The following is a 27,201-nucleotide window of genomic DNA, read 5'->3' as shown; positions in this document are numbered from 1 at the left end:
TTAGAAAAGCTGCATTTTATCCTGTTTCTCCCACACCCCTCCCGATTACGATCTTCTTGGATGTAAATTTCATGTCCAGCTTTTTCAGTGAAATAAAATGTGGTGACCACGTCCTTGATCATTAAACAGTCTTCCAAAACTTCTTTTACAAAGGATTGCACATCATTAAATAATTGCAGTGTGCCCCAATTTATGTAACTAGTCACCTGGAGTCTTTATCTTTCTATTAACAGAAGCCTCACAAAACTTAGAATAGAAATTCAGGGTTGATGCCATCATTGGTATATATCCCTATTTTGGAGACCTCAGTTAACTCAATTACAGAGGATGGATTCGGAATGATTATTTAGAAAGTAATTCTTGATTCAGTAAAGAGGCCTTGGACAGCTGTTTCATGAAAAGAATTTGAGCTGCAATTAAAATATCTCTGATGTTAAAGAGAATGAGCTATGTGGGCTCATTCACGGATTTACTCACCCATCCTTGAGAATACAAACAAGTATAGAACACGAGCCGCAAAAAAACAGAGACATCCACACATCTTCCATTGATCACCATACACCAAGAAGCTCTCCGTGAATACCTCTCAAAAAGCAGATGAATGATTACAGAAACCAGCACATGTAAATTTCTGTGTTATAGCCGCCTCGCAGGATTATTTGGAAGATGAAATGAAATAACACCGGCACGTGTAGATACCCAGTAAATGTCAGCGTCACGCAAGCTTTCATTTCATCTGACACTGAAGTGCAGCCTGTGCTCAGCTCTGTCCTGGCAGAATATAAAGTAGCAATGACAGGTGTCCCGATTTTTAAGCACCCTGCTTAAATTGATAAACTAGAGACTTTAGACTGAATGTGATCTTTTTTTTTCTCGATATGAAGTAGGAACTGAGAAATCAAAAAAAAAAAAAAAACATCCCTTCCTTTTTGGAATACGGGCTCCGATGCCCTGGTAGTTCTTGAGTGGGTATGGAGAAGGGAAGGCTCGTTCTCCTTTTCCAGGATTAGGAAATAGGCTCTGAATGGTGTTCTGTTGTAGAGTGAAAAGAGAAACAAAGGTGACGACGGGTGATGCCGCCTGATCTCCTCTTGCTTGGTCTCTGCCCCTTTAGGACCTCAGTAGCACAGACCTCATCCGGCCCCGCATCAGCCTCGTGTGCCAGATTGTCCGGGTGGGCCACATGGAGCTGAAGGAGGGCAAAAAGCATACCTGTGGGCTCCGAAGACCTTTTGGAGTAGCAGGTACAGAAAGTCCCAGAGACCTGTAAAGGGTGCAGCCACTGTGAAAAAACGGCACGGCAGGGCCTCCAACAATTAAGCATAGCACTTATGATCCAGGAATCCCGCTTCTGGGTGTCTACCCGAAGGAATTGGAAGCGGAGGGCCTCAAGACATTTGTACACGTGGGTTTAGAGCAACATTATTCACAATAAGCCAAAAGGTGGAAGCAACCCCAGCGCTCATGGATGGATAAATGGGTAAACAAAATGTGGTACGTACATAGAGTGGAATAGTGCTCAGCCTTACAAAGGAAGGAAATTCTGACCCAGGCTACAACATGGATGAACCATAGGGATGTCGTATAAAGTGAAATAAGCCCATCACACAAAAAGAGAAATACTGTATGATCCTACTCATGTGAAGTAGGTCAGAATCGTAGAAACATAAAATAGAATGGGGGTTGCCAGGGGCTGTGGGGGAGGGAGGGGAGATTGGGGGGGAGTTGGTGTGTACTGGGGACCGAGTTTCAGGTGGGGAACATGAAAAAACTCTGGAGATGGACGGCGTTGTCAGCACCACACGAGTGTGAATGTGCTTCCCGCCGCTAAACTGGGCTTTGAAGGGTAGTTAAAACAGCAGATATGACGTTATGCATATTTTACCCCCACCACACACGCACAGTTAAAGATAGGAGGGTGGGGAACCCCAGGGACCGTGCAAGATGAATTTGGTTGTCAATGTTAGTATTGGACACACAGCATTCACTCCCTCGGCTACCAATTATCTTTTCTTGGGTCCTGTGTGGTCACCTAGACCTAGACCTAGACCCCGCCTCCTTTGTTTCTTCTTCAGTGCCCAGCACCATGCCTTGCACACAGTAGGACCTTAGGAAAGCCTCAATTGTGACCACCGGTGTTGCCCTGCCTGTGGGCTACGTATTGATTTTGGTCCAGTAAAACTCTCCCTGGAAAGTGGTTTGCCTGTGTGGGAGACTCACTCATCAAAGGCAACATTGTGTTGCTGACTGCTTTCAAAGAGGGTCCTTGGCTTAAATCAAACCCTGCAACCTTCCAAGAGGCCCTGCGTTTTCTTCTGTAGTTTGTTAAATGAAGGAAATACATTCCTGGTCATACGCGGACGTTTTGCTCCCTGAGACGTTTTGAAAGCTGTCGATGAAATGCCGTAATTCTCCTGGAACAGATGTCCAGAAAATGCCACCAGGATTGACCTGGTGGGTTTATGGATAACGAGGCAGCCTCTGTATCCCATGAGACTGGATGTCGTCATCTCTTGACCAGCCTTGTGCTGCACCTGCTGTCAGGGTCTGCTGGTCTGTGAAGAGGGCACAGCATTACTCCTGATAGAGAGTTAAAGTGAAATCTGAGAAAAGGCAAGGAGCCCTGGCCTAGCACTATTTAGCCATCTAGATGACAATCTACCGAACTAAGGATTTAAGGCATGTTCGAGGTCATTGTCGTTCCAAATGGGCCACAGAGATTTGAAAATCAAGCTTGAGGCTTGTGCTTGCTTTTCTGTTTCAGGGTGTGTGCGTGTGCGTGTGCGTGTGCGTGTGCGTGTGTGTGTGTGTGTATGCACGCATGCGCGTAAATGTAAGGCGAGAACAGTAGTAATTTACTCTGAGACTCGATGCCAAGAGGTTTGGGATAACTATGTGATGGCCTTGACAAAGAACTGCCTCTGGAAGGGGGTGTGCCAGACACAGATTTTTCAGTATTTTGTTTTTGTGTACAGTGTTTGCAGGGGTCTGTTAAGGACTGACAGCAAGTTGATGGCATGGCCCGCTTTTACCGCAGCCTTTCACCAATACTGTTACTTCCCAAGCCTAACACATTGTCATCCAGGTTGCTTTGAGAAGGCGTTTCCTTCCTTATCCCTCGTTTTTCAAATGAGAAAGGTCTCGTGTCTCAGTACTTCTTTTAATCTCCAAACAGGTTATCTGGGGAGTGGATTGTGAGCGTGTGCTTTATGGCCAGATTGTAATCCATTAACCAAGGGATCGCCTCTTGGCTGCGGGTCCTGCCTGGTTTGAGCAGCTGTAGAGTGGTCCGCTCATCAGTTCTCCGGGCAGCAAGGCTTTGTTAGCTTAAGTGATTTGGCCAGGTAGTAATCGCAGTTGGGTTCATACCCTGGCTTTACCACTTACGACTTCCGACCTAGGGCAAGTTACGTACCTTTCCTGTGCTCGGTTTCCTCATCTCTTAAAGGAGGGGCATAAAGTATCTGCATAAATAAGAAAATATATACAATAGGCTTAGAACAGTGCTTTATCAGTTACTCTTCTTGTGCACAAAGAAGCAAATCACCATATGATCTTCTGTTCTATGCTGCTGGTGCCCTCGGCTTCCCTTTGTTTACATGGAAACCAGGTGCGACCACGTCAAGGCCAAGAGACAGGTGACCACTTCAAGTCATGAGTTTCTCAGGTCTTCATTCTGTTGACACTCCCGACGACAATCTGTGCTCCCCGTGCCTGGGAATGCAGGCTTACCAACAAGTAATCCACCGGTTTAAATTTCTCCAGAACTGAGCGCTGGGTCTCATAGAAATTTCAAAAGCGGGTAATCTGCAGGATTGAGCGGAGCAAATCTAAACGCCTGCACGAGCTCCTGATGAATGAATTGTTCTGCAGGGTGGGTGCTGGGAATGATCGTTGGCAAAGACAGAAGTGTCCCTGCTCTGTATCTCTCTCTCTCTCTCTCTCTCTCTTTCTCTCTCTCTCTCTTGTGGCCTATGTTTGCAGATACTGTAATTTTCCATTGTAACGTACTGAAGCCTGAAGCAATTAAGTTCTTTAATTAAGTTTTATCTTTTTCCTAGTGATGGATATTACTGATATTATACATGGGAAGGTGGATGATGAAGAAAAGCAGCATTTTATCCCCTTTCAGCAGTAAGTACTGTGGCATTTATCCCGGGTGACTTGAGACCTGGAATAGTTCTTTGAATGATCTGTTAACACACAAGCAGGTGCTAGGAACCATTGCTCAGTTACAAAAGCAAAAGTCTCAAGCTGGGAGGTTGCGAGATAGAAGCTGACAGAAGACTTTATTCAAGGTCCTTTATGTTGGGGTCACACGTAAGAGGGTAAACCTAACTTTCCCGATTCTACAGACAAGACCTTTGGAATATAAGGGGCAAATCTCTATCTGCACTAGAAACCTGAGAATGGTGCCATTTAAGCGTCAGGAAGGCCGAAGTATATTTGTACTTTGTCGTGTGGGACAAGTGTCATGGAATATAAGGCATCATGTAGGACAGCACAGGGCTTCTCTTGAGGTCTTGTCAGAGTGCAGAGCATGGTCTGGTAGGTGTGGAGGCTGCATCTGACAAGCTTCCGGATGCTTCTACCAGGCTGGAGACCAGGAGGGTGAAAGGCTGACCACCGCCTGGGCTCCTGCTGGCGAGGGAGAGCCAGCCTGGGAGTACATGGAAGGATTCCCTGGAGAGCTCCACTGAGGCCTCCAGAGCGAGCTTCAGGAGCTGGAGCCCTGGGTGGGCCACTGGGGAGCTGTTGGTCAGCAAAGGTCAACCCCCATCCATGACTCCGAAGAAGTATACGTGCGGACACCATTCCTGGCTCTAGCAGTCATGGCTGCCTTGCCCCAGGTGCGGGCAGTGGTGGCCTGAATGAGGCCACGGACGATGCTGGCACTGACCCCTAACAGGGCAGTCGTGTCAGTGAGGGAAGGTGACTGTCTCAGCCAGCCTACAGCTGCCAGAGCAGGTCAGCGGAACAACTGAGAATTCTGGAAACCGGCCCAAAGGCGTTTGAGTTAATATATGATTTAAAAAAAAAAAATAACAGTGCAGATCCGTGGAGAAGTATGAACTACGCAGAAAGGAATTGTTTGACAAAATTAGCTCACCATTTATTAAGCTGAAGTCAGAACCTTGTCTCACATCTTGTGCCGGATGATTAAACTTATAAGTGTAAGAACTCAAATCTCAAAATACTACAGAGAAATAGAAGTTTTATGTACTAGTGCCTTTTATGAATCAGACTCCAGAGATTTGACCAAAATTTTTTTATAGGTTAAACCACCCCCAAATTTTAAATAACTTATATACAGAATAACATTTAGTAAAATCTTTGCAATGTGTATGAAAAAGAATGAGTATTGTTAATATATAAAGAATTATTAGTAGTAATTCATAAGGATATCAACAGAAAAGAATGTAAGTGTGTATATATAGACACACAAATATGTACACATAGATACACAGAAAGAAACGACTTATAAATTCCTGGAGAATCAATGAAATGCAAAATAAACAAGGAAGTTTGGTACTGGGTTTGATTGAGTTTTAACAATATATATAATATCCAGAGTTTGGGTGTAAGGAGATATGCAGTACTTATAAGAATATAAATTGTTACAGGGGCGCCTGGGTGGCTCAGTCGGTTAGGCAGCCGACTTCGGCTCAGGTCATGATCTCGCGGTCCGTGAGTTCTAGCCCCGCGTCGGGCTCTGTGCTGACAGCTCAGAGCCTGGAGCCTGCTTCAGATTCTGTGTCTCCCTCTCTCTGACCCTCCCCCGTTCATGCTCTGTCTCTCCCTGTCTCAAAAATAAATAAACGTTAAAAAAAATTAAAAAAAAAAAAAGAATAGAAATTGTTACAGTGCATTAAAAGCCAAAGCCTCAAAATTTAGGTATTTCAAAGAATATACTCCATAATTAACAGTGGTTATTTCTGTTGAGTTAACCAAAGGTGATTTTGTCCCATTTGTGTTTAACTCTGTGCTTCTATTTTTTCCCACAAAAATTACGTATTGTATGTAATTTTATTTAAAGTATAAAAATCTTTATCTTTCAGTTTAAGGCCCACCACTTTGGACCAGTTTCTAAATATAACAGTACCAATAGCTCATGCTAAGTAGCACTTCCTTCATCCAGAGGCTGCTATTAATACTTTTTAAAACATGCACTTATCTAGTACCTTACCACATATATACTGACGCTCCAAGAATGTGGTGAGGTGAATACTTTATGTAGCTTCATGCTAATATGAATTATGAGCTAACTTTCAAATTCATGAATGCTGATCCCACGATAATTATATACATACGTGTTAGAGTATATTAAATAATACATTAAATGTAATAAATATATCAAATATAATTTTTATTAATACATTAAGTGTATTAATATATGTATGTATATATATGTATGTATATATATATGTATATATGTATGTATATATGTATGTATAATCAAATATATGAATATACCTTAAACATTAATGAGTAAATGTTAAATGATATATAGAAAAAATATGAATATATATTTGAATATATTAAAACATGTATTTTACGTGTGATAAATATAAACAGCTCGCATGTCCACAGATGTTCCTGTTATATCCACCCATATGTAGATATGACGTATTTACCAAGGTTACCGCGAATCACTATTATATTTGCATTATGTCTTATGTGCGTGTTATATATGAGTATATACATTACATAATGGCAGCATGTATGCACGTGAAAGTTATTCTGTATGTTTGTTTCACTTCTGAGGTGGGTTTCTTCCTCTGGTTATGTGCCTCCCTGCCTCATTTCTGAGCCAGCTCCCATCCGGGAGCCACGTTGAAACAGCGAGCCCTGAAATGGCCTTCACTGTATAATAATATGCGCTTTGAGTTTCTGAGGAACCCAGACCTAATTTGATTACCACTCATTGTGCAGTCAGCAGCCACTGTAAAGCATTCCGTGATGCAAATCACAGTCTCCGGTGCTTGAACTCCTAAGATTTATGGCAAATGCTTTCATAACTTATCTCAAAAGCTTTATAGCATGTTATATTAGGGGAGTCTCCTATATGTCTCCTGCCAGTTCATCAAAGAGAAAGCCCTTTGAAAGCACCCACGCAGATCATAGCCACCTCGCTTTTCAGTGAGATACTGCTGTATGTTTCCCTGCAGCTATCAGGGTCCAGAACAGAGCCCCGCAGAGAACGCTGGCCTGCGTGTGGGCAAGAGAAGAAAACCACAGCAGAGAGAGAGAGACTCTTGTACTGTACCGGGCTGACCTGTAGTTCCTGAGAGTGCCCGGGGTGTCAGGACGGGCTGGTTTTGGCTCTTGGATCACCCTGTACGAGCCGCAGCCCGATGGGATCATTAAACTGAAACTTGTTTACTGCTGGCTGTGCCACTGTAACTCCAAATATAGTTTGTCATCACATGAGAATCTGAGAACATTCTCCAAAAGCTGCTGCGTGCATACTGCTCCTGTATGTTAAGTGTTGGCACCAGAGGGAGGCCTCGGGAGGCATATGATCTTGGCCCATCTCCTCACAGATGAGGAGACTGAGGCCCAGTTAGATGGAACCAGACCTGGAGGCCAGGTCTCCTGCCTTGTCCCCGTTTCTTCTTCCATTCCATTACATCAGCCTCTCCCAGCTCAGAAAGAGCATTCGGCATTGCCTCTGATTTTGTTAACATTTGCCCATCAGTTTGGTTTTGTTGTTTTTGTTGTTCTTGGGGGATTTGTTTTTCCTTTTTCCACTGGGGGCCTGTCTTAGGCACCAACGTCATCTTGGAAATGACCAGGCTGGGCACCCAAAGGAAAAATACAGGAAAGAGTCTTCAAGTTAGGTATGTCCAGTGTTTATAGTTGCAGATTGTTCCCATAGGACCCACCGTATCTGAAGCTGTTGCTACAGAAACTTCCGCTTTTTACCTACCCTCTCATTTCTGACTTTCCCAGAATTGCGATGGAAACCTATATCCGGCAGAGGCAGCTAATCATGTCGCCCCTGATAACATCCCATGTGATTGGGGAGAATGAGCCACTCACTTCAGTCTTGAATAAAGTGATAGCAGCGAAGGAAGTGAATCACAAAGGACAAGGTACAGCAGCCCTACGTACTAAGCTGGGAGTGGGCATTCGAGTTGAGCCCTTGGACTCCTGCCCTTTTGCGATATCTTTCTCTGATACAAAACAGCCCCTGCTGGGTGGGGATCGCTCACCTCAGCTTCCTGGTAAAGGCTTTTAATGCTGAAGAGCACAGAGGATGCATCCAGCGCCGAATCGGATCACAGCTATATTTTGTAAATTGTGTGAAACAGATTTTTATCCCGTGAGTCTTTGCTCAGTTTTGTCTGCCCCACAATCCCAGTGCTGACTCTAAGGTAAATGCACAAAGTGAAGGAGGTTTGGGGAAAGTTATGTTCCACCCTGTGAATGTTCACCCCGTTACGTGACCTAAAAAGTAAGAGGGAAGAGACCAAAGTAATACAAATGAACAGATAATAATATGGAATAACGGGCCAGCTAGCCAAACATTTGATTGTTTTTAGAGCTTCCATTTATCATTCTTGTTGACACAGTTTTAGCTAAGAAATTCTCCTGGAAACTGCATTTTAAATTCAAATAATGAGAAAAACTAGTTAAAATTTCAAATTTCAAATACCGAGATGGAGACGATTTGGGGATAATTTTGAAGATGGGGTCCTTTTTTTTTTTTTTTTTAACCACCCTGTGACTGTCTTCCGAAACGGAGGCAGTCAGGAAACACACTAATCATTATTTTCAGCATATTTAGTTTTCCATGTATTCACAGTTGTTCTGGGTGGGAAAGACATGTGAGGAATCATTAAGGAATCTGAAAACAAGTAATAAAATATATTTCTGTTGTTTTGGAACTCATCAGTGGCTGTTAATTAGCACAGTGCCTGCTGTGTGACCCGATATTTAAAAATCGGTACCTGTTTGAAAGGTGAAAAGTAAACTTCGTAGTTCCCTTGCATTTAAACAAAAAATTACTTGGGGCACCTGGACGGCTTAGTTGGTTAGGCATCCAACTCTGGATTTCGACTCAGGTCATGATCTTGCAGTTGTGAGATCGAGCCCTGGGTCGGACTCTGCGCTAACAGCACAGAACGTGCCTGGGATACTTTCTCTCTCCCTCTGCCCCTCTCTCCCAGTCATACTCTCTTTCTCTAAAATTAAAAAAAAAAAAAAAAAATTAAAAGTGAATTACATAGGCTTCTCTACGTTTTTTTGAGTTTTCCTTCTTTGTTTTTATGAAGATAACAATGTCTCTCTTTTATTTTTTTTTAACATTTTATTTATTTTTGAGGGACAGAGAGAGAGACAGAGTGTGAGCAGGGGAGGGGCAGAGAGAGAGGGAGACATAGAATCCCAAGCAGGCTCCAGGCTCTGAGCTGTCAGCCCAGACCCCGACGCGGGGCTCGAACCCACAAACCGTGAGATCATGACCTGGGCCGAAATCAAGAGGTGGGCGCTTGGGGCACCTGGGTGGCTTAGTCAGTTAAGCATCCAACTCTTGATTTTGGTTTAGGTCATGATCCCATGGTTCACGGGTTCAGGCCCTGCATCAGGCTCTGCGCTGACAATGCAGAGTCAGCTTGGGATTTTCTCTGTCTGTCTCTCTCTCTCTCTCTGCCCCTTCACTTCCCCCTCTCTTGAAATAAATAAATAAACCTTAAAAAATTAAAAAAAAAAAAAAAGAGTTGGGGGCTTAACTGCCTGAGCCACCCAGGCACCCCTCGCTTCTTTATAAATACCAAAACTTTCCATTTCTATATAGATTGTTTTGTTCTGTATGATTTCTTCATTTGTCTCTATTCTTAGAAAAGAGGTTCAAAAAAAAAAAAAAAGAAAAGAAAAGAGGTTCATTTTACTTCCTTATTATATTAGGAATTTAGTTTAATGAAAATGGGAGGTGACAGATTTGTTTGATTCTCTTTTAAGTGGAAGTGAATTATTCCAGCATATTTATAAAATCGTTGCTTCTTTTTTTCAGGATTTTTATGCATCTTTTTTTTTTTTTAATTTTTTTTTAACGTTTGTTTATTTTTGAGACAGAGAGAGACAGAGCATGAATGGGGGAGGGTCAGAGAGAGAGAGGGAGACACAGAATCTGAAACAGGCTCCAGGCTCTGAGCAGTCAGCACAGAGCCTGATGCGGGGCTCGAACTCACGGACAGTGAGATCGTGACCTGAGCTGAAGCCGGACGCTTAACCGACTGAGCCACCCAGGCGCCCCAGGATTTTTATGCATCTTTACTACATATGCATCTACTATATATACAACTACTATCTACTATGTATATATATACACTATATACTGTATATTTTAGTACTTTATCTAATTGTTTCCAGTGACTTAAATACCTTTTCTGCCATTAATACCACACTTTACTACAGCTCTATCTGTATTTTGGTATCTGATTGGGGATATCTTTACCCGTGCTTCTTCCCCCAGAGTAAACATCTGTTCACACCTCTGTCCAATTCTCGAGGAAGTCATGTGATTTTGATGGGAGTGTCGTTAACATTATAAGTTAACTGGGGGAGAATTTACATTTTTCTAAGAAAGTATCTGTACATTCCTACGACACGTGTATTTTTCTCAGCTTTTCTATGTGGGTTTATGGTACAGATCATAAAGGGCACCAAAGTTTATGCTTTATTTCTTTCAAGGGCTTTGGATATCTTTGAAGCTGTTGCCAGGTGACCTCACACAGGTTCAGAAGAATTTTTCACATCTGGTGGATAGATCAACTGCAATCGCCCGAAAAATGGGCTTTCCCGAAATAATACTTCCAGGTAAAAAGCTTTGGCTTGATTCACCTGTGATGCCTCCTCTGTTACTTCTAACAGGACGGCGAAGGCAACATAAGATCCCGCGTGACATTTCGTTACTGCATCCAACGGCGTCGAGACGGTGGGAAATACATGTAGGGTTGCAGTGCCTTGTACCAACCTACCCAGTGCACAAGCCCGAGATAATGCTTCGAAACGTAACTCGGAATTTTCTGTTCCCTCTCATCCTTTATGTTCCACATAAGCCCCTCTGAAATTCTCCCTGACTTCCCCGTTAAGGAGAGCTAATGAAAGCATAGGTCCTGCGCCCCCAGCGTGATCGGCTTCATCGCGTGGACCTTTCTCAGGATGACGTTCAGCCTTGTGGGCTGCTTGCCAGGGAACAGCAGCAAGGTACCTGCTCAGCCCCGACTCCGCGAGGCCCTTTGCCCCATTTGCTTAAGCTCCAACTGTGTGCTTGGCTCTCCCCGTACTTGTGGTGACAAGAATGTAAACATTCTGCGGTTTTCTTACTTGAGTTTCGTCTTTTTTGACACCACATATGGGTGAGATCTACATATGTGTTCTCTTGAATTCACTGACTGAAGCCATTTATTTCTGAATCTTTACAGTCATAAGGGGAAATCAGCGCAAGGACCTTAATATAAGATCTTTATATATATATCCGTATAGGTATTCTCTGCATGCTCATCTCCATTCTGCAAAAGTGTTTTGTCTTCTTGTTTTAAAAAAAAAAAACAGTTTTGGTAATACTCCTCTCACTGAACGCCCTGTTACTCCTACAGCAAGAGCAAAGTCTGAAACAATGCAATGGAGTTTATTTGGGGGACAAGATGAATTTGTCTTTGAAATCTGGCTGGGAAGATTCTTGTCTCCTCTTTCTTTTTTTTTTTTTAGTTTTTTTTTTAACGTTTATTTATTTTTGAGACAGAGAGAGACAGAGCATGAACGGGGGAGGGTCAGAGGGAGAGGGAGACACAGAATCCGAAACAGGATCCAGGCTCTGAACTGTCAGCATGGAGCCTGATGCGGGGCTCGAACTCACAGACCGTGAGATCGTGACCTGAGCCGAAGCCGGCCGCTCAACCGACTGAGCCACCCAGGCGCCCCACTTGTCTCCTCTTTCTAACCAGTGGGATTGGTTCCTGACTGCCAGGGCTATAATAGACTTCAAAAAACCATCCAGGATAATGGCCACCAGACGCTGGTCTTTGGATCAAGCTCGTCAGGATCACCTGCTACAGGTTCCCAGCATTTTCCAGACTCTGATTCAGTTTGTAAGGCCCGGGCTCCCCAGGTGAGCCTGGTGACCGGCCAGGGTTGAGAAACAGAGGTCTAGACCCAAGTCCCCCACCTTGCGTCTCCTCATCTCCTTTTGGACAACCCGACTCTCCCCTCCAGCTATGGCGCCCCTCTCTGCCCTCATCTTCCCAGCCAGGTTCTTGGAAGCGGTTACGTACTCTCTGTCTCTGGTTCTGCGTCTGCCGGTCACCCTTCCCCGGCACCCCCCGTCCTGTCCAGAGTGGCTGTCATTAGAGTCACCAAAGATTGCAGTGTCACTAAACCCCGTGGATATGTTTTTAGCCTACTGATTGTCTCTGGTGTTCTTAGCAGCATGTGACATTGTCCGCCGCTCCCTGTTGAGATGTTCCACCCTTCTCGTCAGAGACCCGCACTCTCCTCTTTTTCTCCATTCCCCTTTGCTGCCTTGTCATGTTCTGTTTTGCCTTTCAATGTCAAGAGCTCCTCAGTATTTGGTCCTTATGTCCCGGATTAGTTTGCTTGGGCCGCCATAATGAAGTACCACAGGCTGGGTGGCGAAAGCCTCAGACGTGTACTGTCTCACAGCTCTGGAGGCTGCACGTCCGAGATCAAGGGGTCAGCAGGGTGGGTTTCAACCCTGAGGCCTCCCTGCTTGGCTTGGAGATGACCGTCTTCTCACTGTGTCCCCACATGGTCACCCCTGGGGGCTCTGTGTTGTGTGCTGATCTCATAAGGACACAAGTCCTGTTGGATTAGTGCCCACCATGTGACCTCCTTTTACCTTAATCACCTCTTTAAGGGGCTGACTCCAAATACAGTCACATTCGGAGGTGCTAGAGGCGAGGGCTTCGGCATATGAGTTGGGGGGGAGCAGTTCAGTCCGTGACAGGTATCTTTTCCTTCTCATACCTCCATTTTCTTCCCATGTGATCTCATCCACTCGTTTTGCCTCTGTGGATTCGTTGCCTCCGAATTCGTACCTCTGGCCTCAAGACTGCTTCTTTGAACTCCGGCCCCATAGACCCAACTACTTCCTGCCTCAGGACTTCCGTAGACACTGCTCCTACCCGGCTGGATCACTCTCCGCTCTTTAACTGGCTAGTTCTTCCTCACAGTCCCCACTTGGGCCTTGCAATCGTTTGCATGTAGACTGGCTCTTCTGTTGTGTTTTATCCAAGAGAATGGCACCCTCATCCACCCAGTTGCGCCAACGAGAAGCCTGAGACTCTCTTGAACCTCCCTTTTCCTTTATACCTCACGCAAAATTAGTGGCCAAGACTTTCCAGTCTTACCTTTGAAAGGCCTCTCAAATCCACCCCCTTCTCCCTGTCTCCATTGCCACTTCCTTAGTTGTAGCTACTGCCATCAGTTCCCTGGGCCACCATATGTTTGGATAACAATCCTATGTCCACTGCCTCCGGACCTTTGCACATGTTACTTGCTCTTCCCTTTTACTCTCCTCCCTCCAACATCCGTTCAGAGGAACGATTTCCACACCTTCCAGACACAGTTGGGACTTAGTGTTATACCTTCATAGAGCCTGGCCTTTTCTTTCCTTTGTAGTGATGCATTTCATCATGTGGTTATCTGATCATGCTTCTCTCCCCCACTAGACTGGAGGCTGTGTGAGAGCGAGGCTGGCGCATGGCTCACCACCGTCTCCCAAACGCTTAGCACAGCGCTTGCCACGGAGCAGGTGCCCGGTCGGTTTTTCAAATGAATAAATGAATAGCATCTCGTCCGATGATACCGTAATTTATTCAGCCAGCTGTCGATTGTTGGAAATTGAGGGTTTTCCAGGTTTTCACTTTTGGAAACAACACCACAGTGAAGATCCTTACAGATTTCTAAGATTTGTTTGCTCACATTCTCAATACTTCGGGATAAACATTACCAGTGAGCTTGCTTTGTCAGTTCAGGCTTTTAACACAAATTGTCAGTTTCTCTACCGACACGGTGTGCACCATGAAGATTTCAAAGTGTGAAGGATGAATTAGCCCCCATTCCTTCACCTTAACCAACTGTGGGCAATACCTTCCTTTCTTCTAAGCAGATAAGAGATGAAAATGAAAAGTGCTCCAAATGTGCACCCCCCCATTTTCTTCTAGGGCTGGAAGGTTTCATTTTTTTATACTGGAAGGCAGTTTAATATTAGTATAGATTTTAGACTGATTGAGCAACACCTAGTCTTCCCGGTCAGAAACTTGATACACCTTTCATTCATTCTAGGTTTTGTTCAAGCATCTCAAGAATATTTAATTTGTTTTCGCTGTGGGGGCTCTTCACTTGCTAATTAACTAATTTTTTAAAAATGTTGTGCTGGGTAACCAAGAAGACGCCAAGCAGGAATTTTTCTGATAGTGTAAAAATAGTGACACTTATTGAATAATGACACTTAAAAATAATGACACTTATTAACTAATGATTTAAATAAGTGTATTCTACAGGCTTTTAGGAATAGTGTCTATCTCATCAAGAGTATTATATGGATTAAATAAATGATTGCCTAGAAGACACTCTGAACAGTGCCCAGGGACATAGTGAGCAGCCAATAAATACTAGCCTTCCTGATGATCAGATGTGTTAAAATAACAAATTTCAAGGCATTATTGAAAAAAGTACCCCGCTGTAACCTCAAAATACATTGTGTGCTTATTATTAGACAGCAGTGGTTAAGAAAGAGAACAAAGGATGGCCATTAAAAAGAGTTCATTAAAAGAAAATGAATTTAAAAAAAAGAATTTTTAATTAATTAATTAAAAAAAATTTAAATCCAAATCAGTTAACATAGTGTAATAATGGTTTCAGGAGTAGAATTTAGTGATTCATCCCTTACATACAACACCCAGTGCTCATCCCAACCCGTGCCCTCTTTAATGCCCCTCACCCATTTAGCCCCCCAAAAAGAGTTCATTTTCAAACACGGCATTTCAAAGCCACTTTGGTAGGTATGGAAAGGTGGGATGAGGGAAGCTGAATAGGGCAATACACGTAAAAACTTCTGCGATATGAATGGCTCTCTATAAAGTCAGAAAGCTTCATAGTTTATTTGTATTTTATATCTCCTTACATCCTGAAAGTTACAAGTGACTTCTGTCAGCACCGCTCATAGGATGGGTTGTGCCATTGCAGGCGATGTACGGAATGATATTTATGTCACCCTGATCCACGGCGAGTTTGACAAAGGGAAAAAGAAGACGCCGAAGAACGTGGAGGTGACCATGTCTGTGTACGACGAGGAGGGCAAACTCTTAGAGGTATGGGGGACTGCGCCGAAATCCTGCTCCCATCACACACATCTTTACAACAACGGCGGGCTTCGACCTGACGTGGCTTGTTCTCCACAGGAACGTGCATTTGGCTTTTCATAAGGAAAAAATAGGAAACCTGTTAAATTTGTGATTAGCAATGGCCGACTTTACTGATAAACCCACGTAGACTCTGCTTTTCGTTGTTTCTCCTGTTCTAAGAAGTGCCTCAAGCCGCTAATGGTTTCAGGTGTATGCCTTTGCTCCAGAAGTTCTATATCGTTTCCAAGGTATACGGCCACTTTCAAGCCCGGTAGGTTCCTGTGGGGCTTGAGCGAAGGCCCAGAAGGCCCTGAAGGACACATTCCTCTATGGAGTAGAGAGTACTGTGTTAGAGGGGCTAACAGTGCGGTGGGGCCCTGGTACAGGGATGACTTATGTGTGCTGTTGATGGGGCCCTTGAGCCCCATGACTTCAGGTGCACAGCTTCTCCTGACTGCTCACTTCACAGCTTTGCTAACCAGCTCAGAAAGTGCCCCCTTTGAGGCCTGGCTCTACTGAACCGAGTGGCTCATTACTAGGAGACAGAGAGCCCTGAGTTTTAGTGAACACGCTGTACCTGCACAGCAGGTCCTTAAAGCAGAGCGTAGACAGGACCTCACACACCGGCGTGTCTGCACCCGTGCCGTAGCTCTTGGTCACTCTCGCTGTGCCTCTGCTCTCTGGGAGGGGAGCGGAGGGAAGGAGAAGGTATGGCTGCAGAGGAGAAGGCAATAAACGTTGCAGCAAAGAGCAGTGTTAGGGTGGTGTTGGGTCCCTTAGTGACGACCACAGTTATATACCTAGACCCTCAAAGAAAGTGGTAGAAACTCATTCTTGCCCTAGCCTTCAGCCCCCAGATGTCATCGGCTGATATGTGCCTACATAAGGCGTGTGCTGGCCACATGGAGGATAGAGGGCTCACGCATGGTTCGTTTCCTAGATAAAATTATCCCCCTTTAGTATTTCCCCCCAAAATACAAAAACATGGATCCAAAGGGATGTATGCACCCCTGTGTTCATGGCAGCATTATTTACAATAGCCAAATTAAAGAAACGTCCCAAGTGTCCGCTGACTGACGAATGGGTGAAGAAGATACGGCATATATATACGACGGAGTATCATTCAGCCGTTAAAAAGAATGAGATCTTGGCCATTTGCAAGCACATGGATGGAGCTAGAGAGTATAAGGCGAAGCAAAATAAGTCAGTGAGAGAAAGACAAATACCATATGATTTCACTCATGTGTGGAATTTAGGAAACAAAACAAACGAGCCAAGGGGGAAAAAAGGAGAGTGACAAACCAGGAAACACCTTCTTAACCATAGAGAACAAACCGGCAGGGATACGGGTGGGGGATGGATGACGTAGGTGATGGGGATTAAGAGTAGACGTATCATGCGCATTATTGTGTAGAAGTGTTGAATCACTGTGCTGTGCACCTGAAACTAATAGAACACCATGTTAACTCTGCCGGAATTAAAATGAAAACATTCTCCCCTTTTCATTTTTTTCGTTCCATCCAAAGAAAGCCATTCATCCTGGTGCTGGATATGAAGGCATTTCAGAGTACAAATCAGTGGTCTATTACCAAGTCAAGCAGCCCTCTTGGTATGAGACCGTCAAGGTGAGACGCGCCATTTGCAATCTCTAGCATACATGAGACCTTCTTTAGGTCCCTTTCTTCTTTTTACCCATAAATCAGGTCTTCTGTATCCTAAAGTTTTAGATAGGTTGCCTGCGGTGTCCTATGAGAAATGAATCGATGCGATTCTGTACGAGAGTATCTGTAACCCTGGATTCTTAAATAACATTCTTACTGATAAATGGGTAGGAATTTGACTGGGGAAGCTTGTAGTTGTAATGATGTAACAGGCTGCCAAGATGGTCCAACACCAAATGGAAATTTTCACTCTCTGTAAGCCGTTGCCTAACATCTTTTTTCTTCTTGGCCTCTGACCAAGTTTTCTGGGCCTCTTCTCAATTTAAATATGTGTATTACAAATTCCCAAGTGCTTTTCAGATAAGTCATCTCCTGTGAGTCGCCTAATAGCCCTCTGGCTGAAACAAGCAGTGTTGCAACACCCTTTCTGATTAGACTCAAAAATGCCAGGTGACTTTCCAAGATCCTGTAACTGCTTAGTGTCCAAACCTAAATTGGAGCCCACTTCTTTTGAATCCCAGGCTCCATCAGGTCTTTCGGATTGTCAAAGTCTTATGAGGTCTCCATAGAAAACTCAAAAGGAAAAAAAACTGCACTAACATCTCAATTCAGAAGTAACCATTTTCCACAGTTTTATATAATTCATTTGTTTTGGGTTGTGGTGTTTATAACAGGTTTATAGTGTGCTTTTTATTTAAAAAAATTTTTTTAATGTTTATTTATTTAAGAGGGAGGGAGGGACAGAGCATGAATGGGGAAGGGGCAGAGAGAGAGGGAGACACAGAATCAGAAGCAGGCTCCAGGCTCTGAGCTGTCAGCACAGAGCCCGGCGTGGGGCTCAAACCCACGAGCCGCGAGATCATGACCTGAGCTGAAGTCGGACACTCAACTGACTGAGCCACCCAGGCGCTCCTATACTGTGCTTTTTAAAACTACTTATCTCAAGGGGCACCCGGGTGACTGAGTAGGTTAAACGTCTGACTCTTGGTTTCGGCTCAGGTCATGATCTCATGGTTCGTGGGTTCGAGCCCTGCCTTGGGCTCCACACTGAGATTGAGATTCTCTCCTCTCTCCACCCCTCCCCCACTTGCGTGCTTGCCCTCTCTCTCAAAATAAATAAACTTAAAAAAAAAAAAACTACTTATCTCGAGGCATTGAAAGTTCTTTAGAAATGGATTTCTAGATACTTACGTAATGTTCCATTATATAATCATGCCATAATTTATTTAACTATTTGCCATAAATTCTCTGCTCTTTTTATGGCCGTGTACTTCTCTTTCCCCCTGTCCCCTCTATATATGTAAACAGCAAAAGACTCCTTGTCCCCAGCATTTTACCTTTTCCTTCTGTTACAGGCCCTAATTTTTACCATATCAGTATACACCTTGCAGGCTGGAAGTTCCTGTATAGACCCCAAGTACTGATCTTTTTCCTCTGAAGTATTTCCTCTTTCATACTTGAGAAAGTTCAAGAAACTTGTAATATCCCCATTCTCAGAACCCACAATAGGCAGCGAAGATGGTTTCTCTTGAAATTTTTCTAAGTTTTGAATATAACTAAATCTGCGTTGAACGGAGGCTTTCTCCAAATCTTACTCTATAGGAATTAGTGCTGCAATCAGACACTAAAAATGAGCCTGATTTTTAAAAACGAGGCATGAGTGCAACACATTATGTACATGTAAACTGGTAGTTTTTTTTATTATTATGCAGGTATCCATTGCTATAGAAGAGGTTACTCGCTGCCATATAAGATTTACCTTCCGACACAGATCATCTCAGGAATGTAAGTATCAGAAGCTCTAAAATGTGTTTCTGTTGAAATATACATATAGTATACGTGTGTGTGTGTGTGTGTGTGTGTGTAAGAAATGTATTTCTGTTGAAATATACGTATACGTATATATATATTTACACATATATATGTATACGTATACGTATATTTACTATTTACAATATACAATTTACAATAGTAAATATACGTATACGTATACGTATATTTACATATATATACATATACGTACATTTACTATTTACAATATACAATTTACAATAGTAAATATACGTGTACGCATACGTATATTTACATATATATACGTATACGTACACGTATATTTACTATTTACAATATACAATTTACAATAGTAGATATACGTATACGCATACGTATATTTACATATATATACGTATACGTATATCTACTATTTACAATATACAATTTACAATAGTAGATATACGTATACGTATACGTATATTTACATATATGTGTATACGTATACGTATATCTACTATTGCTTGACAACACTTTTGTGGTTCTGGTGAGCGAAGTCCTTGGAAACTAGATACTTAGCATCATTACTTCAGTCAGGATTCACTTGTGCTAAGGAAATCAGAAAAATGGACTTTTCTGGGCTTCCAAGATGTGTGTTTATCGTTCTATATAAGAAGGTCCCCGAAATGTGTTCTGTGAATACTGAGGTTCTGTATCATGCTAATAGATGCTCTATGGCAAAAAGGGTTTCCCAGTCAAATGGGAACAGGAAATGCTGTATATTCTATCTCTGCCTTAGACGTTCACAGTGTATGTTGCCATATTGCTGAGAAGTCCCGCAGCAAGGAAACCTGTTGATCTGTTGTCCCCCCAGATAAACTCTTTTCATGGAAAAACTGTTTCAAGCTTTAGATCATAGCTCATGAGATGACTGCTCGAAAGTGTAAACAGAGAACAAAATTGATTATTTTCAGACTGATCATAAAATTTCTGGAAATGTCTTATTCTCATCCAGCACCACATAAACATGCAATTCTTCATTCCAGACTGAAATTCCTGAACACCCTCCACAAACCAGGCTGCAGGCCAGGCCCTGCATCCATGATAGGTCATGGGTAGTGCTCTGAAGTCTCTGTTGGCCCGGGTAGGACGATGAACAATCAAACAGACGATTAAGGTCAGAACATTGTGGTAAATGCTCCCCTAGCAAAGAGTTGTGAGGGAGCACGTCGCATAGTATCCAACGCCGTCTGGGATTTGCGCGTAAGATTTCTACCTCCTCGCCGAGGCTTGAAGGTGTAGGAATCGAAGTCAGCCCACTCAAGAGTGATGATAGAGAAATGTGTTTGAAACCCACAAAGTGAACGCAGCAGGCTGAAGTCAGAACAGGGGGAGCGGTCATAAAATTGGGTCGAACCCCATGAAGTTGCTGTTTTTTTGTAGGTCAGTGTCAAATAGTCAAGTATCAGCAATTTCATACAGCTCTACATAATACTGAGCTAGGATTTATCAAGCCCTTAGTTTCTACAAGACACTAAATGAATCTATTTGCATACTGTTTAGTGTCCCCAGTAAACTGATAAGATACATACTGCTTTTATCCACATGTATACAGAAAAGAAGGTGAGTACAGAGAAATTAGATACTTGCCCAGGATCACAGGGCTAGGAAGTGAGAGAGCCCAGCTTAACAGACAACCTCAGCAACCCGAATTCAAGCCGGCTGGAGCCACATCGTGCGGGTTGAAGGTTATGTTGACCCATATTACGGAGGTGCCATTAAAAGGTTTTTGTGGTTTGATACATGTTTATAACAACTTTATTCATAATCTCCCCAAATTGGGCATGTTGTAAATTTGCCTCATGGCTCCCACCAGGAGAATGGATAAACAAATTTGCAAATGTAGTCATATAGTGGATTACGGCTCACTCAATCTAGGGGCACATAGCCCCAGCACACCTCAGAGTTGTGCCCTTGATGAGAACAGGCCAAAGGTTGCCCCAGGGCACCTAACTAGGGGGCACCGTGAGCTCAGAGGCCAGCACCTAAAGATCTGGAGGGAGGTGCTCTGCTTTCTTGGGGAGACTGGACCCTCCTGGCACCTGGATTAGTATCTTAGAAGTAAGAAGTGGCATCATAAAACCTTGGAGTGTGATTAATACTTCACTGAGTCTGTCTTAAAGCAACAGAAGTGAGATATCTCATGAAGGTGTTTTGGAGCAGGGAGTCTCTCTGACGGCAGGGTAGATAAGGTGTTGAGTGGAAAAGGACTGCTTGGAAAGATCCTCTAGAAATATATAGGGAAGAGTTGGAGTGCCTGGGTGGCTCAGTCAGTTGAGCGTCTGACTTCAGCTCAGGTCATGATCTCACGGTTTGTGGGTTCGGGCCCCGCATCGGGCTCTGTGCTGATGGCTCGGAGCCCGGAGCCTGCTTCAGATTCTGTGTCTCCCTCTTTCTCTGCCCCTCCCCAACTCATGCTCTCTCTCTCTCCCCCCCCCCCCCCTCACACTCTCAAAAATAAATAAACATTTAAAAAAAAAGAAATCTAGGGAAGAGTTGAACAGAACCAGGGTGGGAACAGAAGGGATGGAGAGAAAAGGTGCAGGTTTCAGAGGTATTCAGAACTGGGAGTTGACACTGGGGTGGACTCAATGTCGACATCCACGTTTCTGATTTAGACGATTGGCTAGTTGCTGATCTCATTCATTTGCAAATGTAGGAAAAAAAAAAAAACTTCCGTGGAGGTACCAGAAGCTTTCACTTTGGGGAATATTTCCTTTGAGGAGCCTGTGCCACGCAGAGTACCTGTGACTTATTGTAGCTTGCTGAGCAGTGTCGATTATAGCATGATTGGATATCACCCCCCTGGAGCAAAATGTGAAACCATCCATCATAGACATCACTTCCTGGTATCTTGCTGGACTGCTCAGACATGTTTATTTTTGTCTTTTCAGCCAGAGATAAATCAGAGCGAGCCTTTGGGGTGGCCTTCGTGAAACTGATGAACCCGGATGGCACCACGCTGCAGGATGGGAGGCACGATCTGGTGGTTTATAAGGTGGGGCTAATAGAACAAGGCTCAGAAAACTACTTAGGAAGTATTCACCCCCTCTGAAGTTGGTTCAGAATTATGCATATAAACATCGGAAACTTCTCTAGAGGGAGAAGTGTGTGTCCCTTCAAGTCTAGAAAAACCAGTGACTCTGGTCACTCCAGCTGCGTGGTCTCTCCCATCCCCTTTCTGGAAGGAGTGTATCGTATTATTGTAAGTCCTCTAGAGGACACCTCTCCCTGTCCTGCAGATGGTGTTCTGTGGCCGTGAACAGTTGAGGGCTGCCTCCCGCCTCTCCCCTGCATCGTCCCGTGTGGAACAGTTGCACTGTTGGGCTTTGGTTAGAGTATGGTGGGCATGGGAGGATGTGGTTTCCATATCACCGAGAGCCAAGCACCATTTCTCTGCGAGGGGACCTTGCTTCCTTCCCCAGCAGCGTGGTCCTCATTCTTTAACTGCTACAGAATTATCCCTTCTACTGAGATTTTACACTCGGAAGCAGATGTGGGAAGGTCTCATCTATCTAACAATATCACAGAGTTGGTACCTTCTTTGAGATGCATCTGCCTGGGTTGTTTGTTTTTTTAAGTTTATTTATTTATTTTTGAAAGAGAGAGAGAGAGAGAGAGTAGGGGAGGGGCAGAGAGAGAGGGAGGAGGAGAAAATCCCAAGCAGGCTCTGCACTGCCAGTGGGACTTGAACTCACAAACCGTGAGATCATGACCTGAGCAGAAATCAAGAGTGGGATGTGACTAAGCCACCCAGGCGCCCCTGCCTGGTTGTTTTGTTTTTGGTTTTGTTTTGTTTCGTTTTGTTTTGTTTTGTTTTTTTCTTTTAAAGAGCTCCTTAGTTCACAGATGGTTTTGGAAGGCATGGCAAACTATTTCTTCCCAGTGAATCCAGTCAACCCATCAACCCAGTGAGGTAGAATTGTGACCAGTTACAGGTTCAAGAAAATGAAATCCAACCTCATTCTTTAATATTTATTTATAGCAGAGACCTAGGATGTTCTCAGTTTGTATTTCACGACTCACTCCATTTTTATTCAGTGTTGAAATTATTTCTGGGCTCAAACCCTGGAAGAATATCACAGTTGTCTTAGAGTTGGAGGGAATGTACGTATAATTCGATAAAGCCTTGTTCCGCACCCTGGAGATGCATCATGCTCATGGTGGAAACTATTTTTATTCGCATCTACAAGATTTTGCCCAACATTTGGTGTTCCTATCATGCTTCCTTTTCAGGGTGACAACAAGAAAATGGAAGATGCTAAACTCTACCTGACCCTGCCTGGAACCAAGGTAGAGATGGAAGAAAAAGAGCTCCAAGCATCCAAAACCCTGGCCAACTTGGCCCCAACCAAGGATAGCACGAAAGACAGCTTTCAGATTGCCACCCTCATTTGCTCCACAAAGCTCACCCAGAACGGTAGGTGCGGTTACCATAGGGACACCACAGTGAGTTGTCTGTTTGGCCGCCTGGGCTCTTTGTTAGACCCAGGGGGCTAAACCACATGGGGCTGCGTCTTCTGAGGTGGAGTGGGAGGTGCTTTGGATTCCTCTCTTTGTTCTTCACTTGGTGTTGTGGGTACTACTGGTCACATAGCTAATGCTCTTTCTGAGGTTATCTTGCCTATCATTCAAATAGGATGAAAAGTATCTTGGTAGGGTTGGGTTTTTTTTGTTTTTTTGTTTTTTTTTTTTACATTTATTTATTTTTGAGAGACAGAGTGAGACAAAGTGAGAGTGGGGGAGGGGCAGAGAGCGAGGGCGACACAGGATCGGAAGCAGGCTCCAGGCTCTGAGCTGTCAGCACAGAGCCCGATGCGGCGCTCGAACCCGCAAACCGTGAGATCATTCATGACTTGAGCCGAATTCGGGCGCTCAACCGACCGAGCCCCCCAGGCGCCCCTTGGTAGTTTTTAATATCATAAAACCCCTAAGTGTGTTCATCGACAGAGGCTGAAAAATTGTAGAAGTCTTACTTTTCCTTCCTTCAGGGCAGCAAAGAACTCTACTAAGGTACTCTGTATAATAGATGAAACAACAAATGTTGGTAATAAGGGGGGGAGGATACTGGCAGAGAAGAAGAACCAGTCTCCTACCCAAACAGGTATGGCCAAGGGCAGGGAGGGTTTCCTGTCAGAATTCCATCCGCCCCCCCCCCCACCCCGCCTCCCCCCATAGAGCCTCCTCTTTCCCACTTTTTTTCCCAAGCAGTGAGGGACTTATCATTAAGTAGGCCGGATGGTTCAAATTCACTTTATTCCTTTTTGAAACCTCTGGTATCAGTTTTAACGTCTCTGTATATGATGGCATTTCTCATTCGCTTAACTTAGGTTATGTGTAAGGAGTTCTGCTGAGCAGAGTTAGGCGAGAATTAGGAACTCCGGAAACGTGCCGTAGAAATCCTATAGCCCCTGTGAAGTATAGAGGATTAGTCCCTTTGGCCTCTTAGAAGATTTGGGAGAGGAACACGGCCAGGGCTCTGCCTTACAGAAGTGCTCAGGGGTAGACAAAACAGTTTAGACATAAGGTACACTCAGGGATCAGATGTTGGCCGGTCCTTAGAAAGAGAGGGTCAGTAGTGTTTGTTTTGATGAAGCGTGGTTGGCTAGAGAATATAGATAGGATTTCAACTTGGACGAGTGGCCAGACTCAACAGAGTGAAGTGCAGAGCCGGGACATATGGGAAAGTGAAAACACACTCACCAAGAATTAAGCCAGAAAAAAAAGGCAGAACTGCAGAGACAGTGAAAAGCTTCACGGTGGCAAAGGCCCCGAGGAGAGAAGGAGGGAGGAACAGGCAGAGCACAGGGGGTTTTGGGGGCGGTGAAACCAGGCTATATGATACCGTGATGGCTACGTAGATGCGTGTCAAAACCCACAGAAGGTACTACACAGAGTAAACCCTAAATGTTAACTGTGGGCTTTAGTTAATATACTGTATTCATATGGGGTCATTAATTATACCGAGCATACCACAATAATACAGAATGCTAGGGGCGCCTGGGTGGCTCAGTCGGTTGGGCGTCCGACTTCAGCTCAGGTCATGATCTCGCGGTGTGTGAGTTCGAGCCCCGCGTCGGGCTCTGTGCTGACAGCTCAGAGCCTGGAGCCTGTTTCAGATTCTGTGTCTCCCTCTCTCTCTCTGACCCTCCCCCGTTCATGCTCTGTCTCTCTCTGTCTCAAAAATAAATAAACGTTAAAAAAAATTAAAAAAAAAAATACAGGATGCTAGTAGGGGAAGTCGGGGAGCACTGAAAGGGGATGGGGGAACTGTCTGTAGTTTGTACTTAATTTTTCAGTGACCCTAAAGCCGCTCGGGAAAGCAAAGTCTTTTTATTGAGAAAAAGAAACAGCAAGCAAGCCAGAAAACATTCCTAGCTTCAGAGACGATAGGACAGTATTACATCAGTGGCACGATCCTTCTTAGGGAAAAAAGTAAATGCAATCAATGGCTGGAACAAGGTTAAAATGGTACAGCAGTTAGGGAAGATGATTTAGAAGGTGGATCAAAGATCGGAAATGTGTTCAGACCCTTTGACCCAACCGTCTCACCCCTAGAAGTTAAGCCTAAAGAAACAATGAAAGATACGCACAAAGATTCACGAGTGAAGATGTCTTCCTGATATTCCTAAGAGGGGAATGGTGGAAACAATCCACGTGTCTAGTAAATGGGCGCATTATCACGTAATTAAATAAAATATGGGCAGCCGCCAAGTGTATTTCCAAATGTAATCAAAGGCGTGGGAAAATTTTAACAGCATGAGGGGAATAATCCTAGTTTTGTTCAGATCCACGTTGACTATTTGGGGCCAGTTGCCTGGATGCAAGTCCCAGCTCTGACACTAGCTGTTTTATCTCAGGCAAGTCACGTGATCTCTTTGTGACTTGGTTTCCTCATCTTTACAATGGGAGCAAGACTGGGGTGCCCGGGTTGGCTCAGTCGGTCAAGCGCCTGACTCTCGATCTCGGCTCAGGTCATGATCTAACAATTCATGGGTCCAAGGTCCGTGTCGGGGTCTGCTCTGACAGCACAGAGCCTGCTGGAGATTCTCTGTCTCCCTCTCTGCCCCTCCTGCTCACTCTCTCTGTCTCTCTCGCTCTCTCTCTCTCTCTCAAATAAATAAATACACTTAAATGGGGTAAGCGATGAACCACAGGAATCTACCCCCAAAACCATACTTTACACATTGTTAGCCAATTTGACAATAAATTATATTTAAAAACATGGGAGTGAGACTAGTATATATTTCAAAGAATGAAGTAAATTAAAGTCAGTAAAAGCAAGATAAGTGTCTAACCCACTAGACACTTGGGACGGTTCTTATTTTCTGTATTCTTTCTGTTACTTTCCAAACTTTTAACTATGACATGTTAAAATGTTACTTGTTGAAAGTATGGCAGCAGACACGAGGCATTAATGCACTTTGAGGACTATTCAGGGATAATCAAGAGAGATAGCATTTACCTGGTAGGTAATGCCCTCCAGGGATTAGACTTCAAATAAAGCAAGGGATAAATGTAGGTAAAATTAACTTCGAACAAATAGCAAAGGGAATTTCCATCAGAGATAACCGGATTGTTCAATTGCTCATTATCTCCAGTCAAAAAATATAGAAGCTTACTGACAACCGTACTCAAACACTTGATCTGCTGATACCTACGCTGCTTATCTTGTAGATGTTCTAAACCCGTGCTGTCCCACTGTGGCGGCCGCAAGACATGCGGAGCTTGTGAAATTGTTAGTATCAGAGGAAGGTATGAATTCAGTACCTCGGTGTCCGCCAGTCCCCTTTCTGATGTCCTGTTGGATTCGTGCTGCTGGGGGCTTTTGTGTGGGGCGGCAGATACACAGATTCTCCGTCAACCAAGAAAGTTCCATCAAATGGAATTGCCCTCTGTTTTGTTGTCTTCCCCATTCTTAGAGTTTAGGTCTCAAAAAAAAAAACCCATCTTAACATACTGAAAAAAAAAAAAAACAAACCCCAAAACCTAAAGTCTTATATAAAATCCCATCCCAAAGAAGGTTTAAAGAGGCAAATTCATCAGAACCAGGGAGGAGTGATGTGCTGTCACCGTGACCATGGAGGGAGAGGACAGATGTGGGAGAAGTTAAGGGGACAGCAGGACATCCTGAGCGTCAGAGGAAACAGGGTATTCCAAGGGACAAATAATAATAAGGATCGTGGGCTGCTCATGTATTTGCCTTCTTCTAATTTGATGGAAATCATAAGGAACCAATTCAATGAATTCTGAGAAAGAAAAAGCTGTAAAACAGTACAAAACCATCAACTCTAAGAGGGCATTTACTGATAAAGAGGGTAGCGTTCTTTCAAACAGAG

The 27,201-nt window shown here is 43.9% G+C and overlaps 1 protein-coding gene across 2 annotated transcripts in view; it reads left to right on the top strand.

The window, feature by feature from the left end:
- The window catches only part of DOCK5 (dedicator of cytokinesis 5), a 220,704-nt gene that overhangs the window by 107,739 nt on the left and 85,764 nt on the right, over nucleotides 1–27,201 (top strand). For both annotated transcript variants that reach the window (XM_019466911.2, XM_019466912.2), the window contains exons 10-18: nucleotides 1,115–1,244; nucleotides 4,062–4,134; nucleotides 7,954–8,096; nucleotides 10,696–10,821; nucleotides 15,214–15,338; nucleotides 16,898–16,996; nucleotides 18,745–18,817; nucleotides 21,757–21,860; nucleotides 23,099–23,282. In XM_019466911.2, coding sequence (XP_019322456.1) covers nucleotides 1,115–1,244; nucleotides 4,062–4,134; nucleotides 7,954–8,096; nucleotides 10,696–10,821; nucleotides 15,214–15,338; nucleotides 16,898–16,996; nucleotides 18,745–18,817; nucleotides 21,757–21,860; nucleotides 23,099–23,282 — 1,057 coding nt within the window. The remainder of the gene's footprint in view (nucleotides 1–1,114; nucleotides 1,245–4,061; nucleotides 4,135–7,953; nucleotides 8,097–10,695; nucleotides 10,822–15,213; nucleotides 15,339–16,897; nucleotides 16,997–18,744; nucleotides 18,818–21,756; nucleotides 21,861–23,098; nucleotides 23,283–27,201) is intronic.

Source organism: Panthera pardus, unplaced genomic scaffold (assembly GCF_024362965.1).
Source record: "Panthera pardus isolate Hobbes unplaced genomic scaffold, ASM2436296v1 HiC_scaffold_13, whole genome shotgun sequence".
Classification (NCBI taxonomy): Eukaryota; Metazoa; Chordata; class Mammalia; order Carnivora; family Felidae; genus Panthera; species Panthera pardus.
Note: the sequence above shows the minus strand (reverse complement) of the source record. Positions and strands in the feature narration are given on the sequence as shown.